General features: G+C 42.7%; 1 protein-coding gene across 1 annotated transcript in view; it reads left to right on the top strand.

Annotated features, from left to right (window-relative positions):
• Window positions 1–7,500, top strand: part of slc39a6 (solute carrier family 39 member 6) — a 32,145-nt gene that overhangs the window by 13,131 nt on the left and 11,514 nt on the right. Inside the window, exons 6-9 of the mRNA XM_076300174.1 lie at window positions 670–839; window positions 1,873–2,058; window positions 5,918–6,005; window positions 6,210–6,581. Of these exons, the coding sequence (XP_076156289.1) occupies window positions 670–839; window positions 1,873–2,058; window positions 5,918–6,005; window positions 6,210–6,581 (816 nt within the window). The remainder of the gene's footprint in view (window positions 1–669; window positions 840–1,872; window positions 2,059–5,917; window positions 6,006–6,209; window positions 6,582–7,500) is intronic.

The following is a 7,500-nucleotide window of genomic DNA, read 5'->3' as shown; positions in this document are numbered from 1 at the left end:
TGTGTAATGTGTGTAATGTGTGTGTGTTGCAGCCTGTGTGTGTGTAATGTGTAATGTGTGTAATGTGTGTGTGTTGCAGCCTGTGTGTGTGTAATGTGTGTGTAATGTGTGTAATGTGTGTGTGTGTGTAATGTGTGTGTGTGTGTGTGTGTAATGTCTCTAATGTGTGTGTGTGTGTGTGTGTAATGTGTGTGTGTGTGTGTGTAATGTGTGTGTGTGTGTAATGTGTGTAATGTGTGTGTGTAATGTGTGTGTGTGTAATGTGTGTTTGTAATGTGTGTGTGTAATGTGTGTGTAATGTGTGTGTGTAATGTTTGTAATGTGTGTGTAATGTGTGTGTAATGTGTGTGTAATATGTGTGTGTGTGTGTGTGTGTGTGTAATGTGTGTGTGTGTAATGTGTGTGTGTAATGTGTGTGTGTGTGTGTAATGTGTGTGTGTAATGTGTGTAATGTGTGTGTGTGTAATGTGTGTGTAATGTGTGTGTAATGTGTGTGTAATGTGTGTGTGTGTAATGTGTGTGTGTGTGTAATGTGTGTGTAATGTGTGTGTGTAATGTGTGTGTGTGTGTAATGTGTGTGTAATGTGTGTGTGTGTAATGTGTGTAATGTGTGAGTGTAATGTGTGTGTGTGTGTGTGTGTAATGTGTGTTTGTGTGTGTGTGTTGCAGCCTGGCTGGGGGGTTTCCTGTCCATCTGCATCATCAGTACGCTGGCGTTGGTGGGCGTGGTCTTGCTGCCACTCATCAACAAAACATCCTTCAACTTCCTGCTCAGCTTCCTGGTGGCGCTTGCAGTGGGCACGCTCAGTGGAGACGCCTTTTTACACCTCATACCGCACGTACGGACCACACACACACACACACACACACACACACACACACATACTCAGTATGTTCACTATATTTGAGTTCAGAAAAATAAGGAAGTTTTAATATTGAGAAATATGCAAGTGCATGTGCAAAACGTAGCCCAGGCCTACAGCACGTTTCAATGAATTAGCCTAGTCCATCCCCATTAAAGGGAAACTTGGCAGGATTTCCCCCTCTGCTGGAGAAATTGTGCATTATGCTATTTCAAACTGTGGAAAAAGGTAAAGATAAAGCACATGGATTTGTTTACAAGCTAGCAAAATGGTTAGCATAAGTTCGGCAGACAATGTGGATGTTACAAGGTAAGAAACACGATTTAAAACGAGTTTCTTGTTTCTCACGTCTCTTTCCGGGACGGTAGTCTCAATGTTGCAAGGTTGGTTTTCCGCCTGGGGACACTAGGGGCAGCGGGAAAAGTCACCATTTTCACCGGAACAGGTCATTTAACCATCCAAATGATTTCTAAACGGGTTTATTACGTTGAAATAGTTGCCAAGTTCTCCTTTAACTATGAAGTGCATGACAAACAGAATTAGCCATACATAGTCTCCATGAACTATGTCCAGTTCAGTTAACAGAATTAGCCTAGTCCATCCCCAACTATGTCCAGTTCAGTTAACTAGTTCAGCTCAGTTAACTAGTCCACCTCCATTAACTATGTCCAGTTCAGTTAACTAGTTCAGCTCAGTTAACTAGTTCAGCTCTAGTTAACTAGTTCAGCTCAGTTAACTAGTTTAGCTCAGTTAACTAGTCCACCTCCATTAACTATGTCCAGTTCAGTTAACTAGTTCAGCTCAGTTAACTAGTTCAGCTCCATTAACTATGTCCAGTTCAGTTAACTAGTTCAGCTCAGTTAACTAGTTCAGCTCCATTTCAGGCGGACGGGCAGGCGTGCGTGCGTGTGTACGTGTGTCTAATGTGTTGCATGTCCCAAATCCCCCCACCACTGTCATTTTAACTGTATGTTAAACTCATTGATTGGTCCCCCGATCTGTTCATCAGGCTCAGGGTCATCACAAGCACCAGCACTCGGCCAATGAGAGCTGGGAGGAGGGGAGCCATGGCGACGGCGAGGACTCTCTGCGCTCCGTGTGGACGGGGCTGACGGCACTGGGTGGAGTTTACTTCATGTTCCTCATCGAGCACTTCCTGACTCTCGGGAAGATGTACAAGGACAAGAAACACAAGGTACACAAATAAAATGCGCACATGCACGCATGCACAGAGTTTCCGCTAGAAAAAAATGGTGCCGGTCAAAGTGACCGGCAGAGGTTTCGTTTTCCGGACATTTTGATGATATGCCGGTCAAATATCCTATTATCCCTTCTTAATTAGTCAAACTGAGGAAAACTGGAGACAGGCTATGTAGCTTAAAGAATTACATAATCTGTATAGAAAGCAATGCAACATGTTCATTAGCCTAACTTAAACATGCCTAACAAGATCTAGCCAGTATCTTTTCATGGACAGCAAGAGTCCGCTTCGTTCGTTGTTTTAAAAAGGCTACGTTGTTTGTTGCTGCTACCCACGTTATCTCAGTGGTGACTGTTTAACTTGCACAGATGTGCACAAGAATGAGCGCTCACACCACTACCCCCTAATGCTATGCCTCTTTATTTGATAACAATAAATTAAGAAATGTTTCATATTCTGGGAAATGTTTAGTTTCTTTTTCTTTCGGCCGCGGTTCAATGATACCGTTTAATTGTGCCAGAAATTATCCGCGGACCAGTAATCGCCTCGTCGTGGAAGCCCTAACCCTGCAGATCATAGACAGAGAACGCATAAACCTACTGTATGCTTTGGGTAAAGAACACTTTGCATGTCCAGTGTACACAGAGAATGACAGTGTCTTGGAGCGGCCGCACCCCCCGCAACTCCACTTCCAATGTCACTGATTCCGACAGATACGCCCGACACTTCTGCTTTTTATCTGGTGGTGGTGGAGTTGACCGGACATCTGAGGCTTCAGACGTTACCAATTTATCATCATCCATCGCGTCTGGCCTCTGAAAGGCTAGTCTGCCTGGGCCTGGCCATGTTTGAACCGCCTCTCATTTGTTCGTTGTTTCACATGGACGTTTTAAGCGTGCGCTTCCTATTTGAAATGCAGCTTAGGCTATGCGTGTTGTTTAATAACTTTCAAATGGTAGAGCCTGTTCATTTAAAAACATAGCCAGAGGACGTATAATATAGACTTAGGCCTACATATTAAGGCTTATTCTCAAATTCAGATTGCGTTAGGGGACGGGATTATTAGCCAATTTCAATCGGACAATTTCACCGGATAGATTTAATTTTGTCGGACATTTCATTTTTTTTTCGGCCAATGTCCGGTAATTACCGGACAACGGAAACCCTGCGCATGCACGCACGCACGCACACACACACTTATATACTTACACACACACGCACGCACACACACACTTATATACTTATATACTTACACGAACACACACACACAAAGTAAACGTGCGAGAGAGTTGCGGATGTGAGAGATGTGGCGGAAATTGTCATGTAAAGCTGATAATGCACAGCGCAACGTTTTGGGCAATGTTGATAATGCACAGGGCAACGTTTTGGGCAATGTTGATAATGCACAGGGCAACGTTTTGGGCAATGTTGATAATGCACAGGGCAACGTTTGTTGCAGCAACATGCTACCAGGTGAGACACAGGGAAACCGATAACTGGCAACAGCCCTACAGATTGCAATAACTTTGTTAGCAAAACCACCGCTATTAGCTAGTTAGCTAAATCCCGTTAAATTTCAATGGAGCCGTGGAAGGCTAATAGCCATTTACACTTTACTGGGAAAAACAATGTCTTATTTACACCCTCAGCACATAAAATGTTGTTTTTTTGTTAGCATTCGATGTAAAATGCCCAGTTTGTATTTTTAACATAACAACTTAGTAAAAATATATAAGCTCCACTGTTGTGACGTCGGCAACTTTCAGCTCTTCAGAAACTAACATGGCCATGTGGTTCATTGCTAGCATTCTGATTCTGATCTGATTCTCAAAAAGTTGGCCATAAGTATCCAAATCGTTCAGATAGAAATGATGTTGCCAAATCTTAATGAGAAATTGTTGCTCAGAAACATTGCCCATAAAGTTGCCTGTTTCATCACCTCAGTAGTCTGGGCTACTGCACATTAAAACACAGCATGACTCATCACATTAAAACACAGCATGACTCATCACATTAAAACACAGCATGACTAATCACATTAAAACACATCATGACTCATCACCTTAGTAGCACATTAAAACACAGCATGACTCATCACATTAAAACACAGCATGACTCATCACATTAAAACACAGCATGACTCATCACATTAAAACACATCATGACTCATCACCTTAGTAGCACATTAAAACACAGCATGACTCATCACATTAAAACACAGCATGACTAATCACATTAAAACACATCATGACTCATCACCTTAGTAGCACATTAAAACACAGCATGACTCATCACATTAAAACACAGCATGACTCATCACATTAAAACACAGCATGACTCATCACATTAAAACACATCATGACTCATCACCTTAGTAGCACATTAAAACACAGCATGACTCATCACATTAAAACACAGCATGACTAATCACATTAAAACACATCATGACTCATCACCTTAGTAGCACATTAAAACACAGCATGACTCATCACATTAAAACACAGCATGACTCATCACATTGAAACACAGCATGACTCATCATCTTAGTAGTCTGGGCTACTGCACATTAAAACACAGCATGACTCATCACATTAAAACACAGCATGACTCATCACATTGAAACACAGCATGACTCATCACATTGAAACACAGCATGACTCATCATCTTAGTAGCACATTAAAACACAGCATGACTCATCACATTAAAACACAGCATGACTCATCACATTGAAACACAGAATGACTCATCATCTTAGTAGTCTGGGCTACTGCACATTAAAACACAGCATGACTCATCACATTAAAACACATCATGACTCATCACCTTAGTAGCACATTAAAACACAGCATGACTCATCACATTAAAACACAGCATGACTCATCACATTGAAACACAGCATGACTCATCACATTGAAACACAGCATGACTCATCATCTTAGTAGCACATTAAAACACAGCATGACTCATCACATTAAAACACAGCATGACTCATCACATTAAAACACAGCATGACTCATCACATTGAAACACAGCATGACTCATCATCTTAGTAGTCTGGGCTACTGCACATTAAAACACAGCATGACTCATCACATTAAAACACAGCATGACTCATCACATTGAAACACAGCATGACTCATCACATTGAAACACAGCATGACTCATCATCTTAGTAGCACATTAAAACACAGCATGACTCATCACATTAAAACACAGCATGACTCATCACATTAAAACACAGCATGACTCATCACATTAAAACACAGCATGACTCATCACATTGAAACACAGCATGACTCATCATCTTAGTAGTCTGGGCTACTGCACATTAAAACACAGCATGACTCATCACATTAAAACACAGCATGACTCATCACATTAAAACACAACATGACTCATCACATGACGCATAATGAGAAATAAACAGAACCCATGAACAGACTTAACAGGTGACAAACCAACGTGATGATAAACAATGTGTATGATGTAAACAATGTGTATGATGTAAACAATGTGTATGATGTAAACAATATGTATGATGTAAACAATGTGTATGATGTAAACAATAACAAAAATGTGTCACTTTGACCTCATTTGCAAAACTAGTCAAAGGGTTGTCCACTCTTCCTGTGCCAAACCAAGTTCGCTGCAAACACCAGCCAAATCCTAGTTTCATCACCTCAGTAGTCTGGGCTACTGCACACTAAAACACAGCATGACTCATGTAATTTACTAATGATCAAGGTTCACCAAATTTACCAAGAAAAAAAACACTATGTAATTGTAAACACATAATGTGTGTCTGTGTGTGTGTGTGTGTGTGTGTGTGTGTGTGTGTGTCTGTCTGTCTAGGGACAGAAGAAGTTTGATCAGAGTGATGACATGTTGGAGACAGAGAAACTTCCCACTATTGAAGAGAATGATGGAAAAGCCCTCGATGGTACGTGTGTGTGTGTGTGTGTGTGTGTGTGTGTGTGTGTGTGTCTGTCTGTCTAAGTCTGATTGTGTTTGGGGTTATCAATTTGGTTATCAATTTGGTTATCAATCAAATTGTTTTGCATAGTAAAGGAGTGTTTGATCATTATTTAGCATTTAAATGTATTAAACGTGTGTGTGTGTGCGTGTGTGTGTTGATCCCCCACAGAGGCGGAAGCAAACGGTGGCAGTGCTAGCGTGCGTGGCCTGTGTGAGGAGGAGGAGGAGATGCTGTCACACACACACACACACACCAACTCTGACCTGCGGGACGCTGACCAATCGTCGGACTGCCAGGACAAATGCCACTCCCACTTCCACGACACGGTGGCTCCGCCCGCGCAGCTGCATCACCATCACCATGACTACCACCACATCCTGCACCACCACCACTCGCAGAACCACCACCCGCACACACACACACACCGACACACACACGGCTACAGCCGGCAGCAGCTGCAGGAAGCGGGCGTCGCCACACTCGCCTGGATGGTCATCATGGGGGACGGCCTGCACAACTTCAGTGACGGCCTGGCCATAGGTACACACACACACACACACACACACATTATACACACACACACACACACAGCCTGGCCATAGGTACACACACACACACACACATTATACACACTATACACACACACGGTATACACACACACGGCCTGGCCATAGGTACACACACACACACACACATTATACACACTATACACACACACGGTATACACACACACGGCCTGGCCATAGGTACACACACACACACATTATACACACACACACACACACGTTATACACACACACGGCCTGGCCATAGGTACACACACACACACACACACACACACACACACACACACACACACGGCCTGGCCATAGGTACACACACACACACACGGCCTGGCCATAGGTACACACACACGTTATACACACATTATACACACACACACACACGTTATACACACATTATACACACACACACACACACACACACACGTTATACACACATTATACACACACACACATACACACACGTTATACACCCCCCCCCCGCAAAATAAAAATAAAAAATACGCGTGGACAATATTTGTCCGTTTCCTGGTTTAGCCGTGCATTAGTCTACATAGCATAACAACATCCACATGCAATAATACAACAACAACGTCTACTATGACCTATTCACTTGGACAACTTGATACAGCCCTATACAGGCGAAAGTTACCTTGTTTTGTTCTTGACGTCTGGCTGTAATGCAGTCTAATGTTCTGACAAGCACACCAATTGCCTACCTTGTTCTTGCCCATCTGGAATAACTCACACACCTGGTACACACACACACACAACATTATACACACGTTATACACACACACACACACACACGTTATACACACACACACACACACACACACACGTTATACACACACACACGGCCTGGCCATATGTACACACACACACACACACACACA

The sequence above is a fragment of the Alosa pseudoharengus genome, unplaced genomic scaffold, assembly GCF_046254945.1.
Source record: "Alosa pseudoharengus isolate Yale_2024_CS ecotype anadromous, Long Island Sound unplaced genomic scaffold, YU_APseudo_1.1 YU_APseudo_1.1_scf_22, whole genome shotgun sequence".
NCBI classification, from domain to species: domain Eukaryota; kingdom Metazoa; phylum Chordata; class Actinopteri; order Clupeiformes; family Clupeidae; genus Alosa; species Alosa pseudoharengus.
Note: the sequence above shows the minus strand (reverse complement) of the source record. Positions and strands in the feature narration are given on the sequence as shown.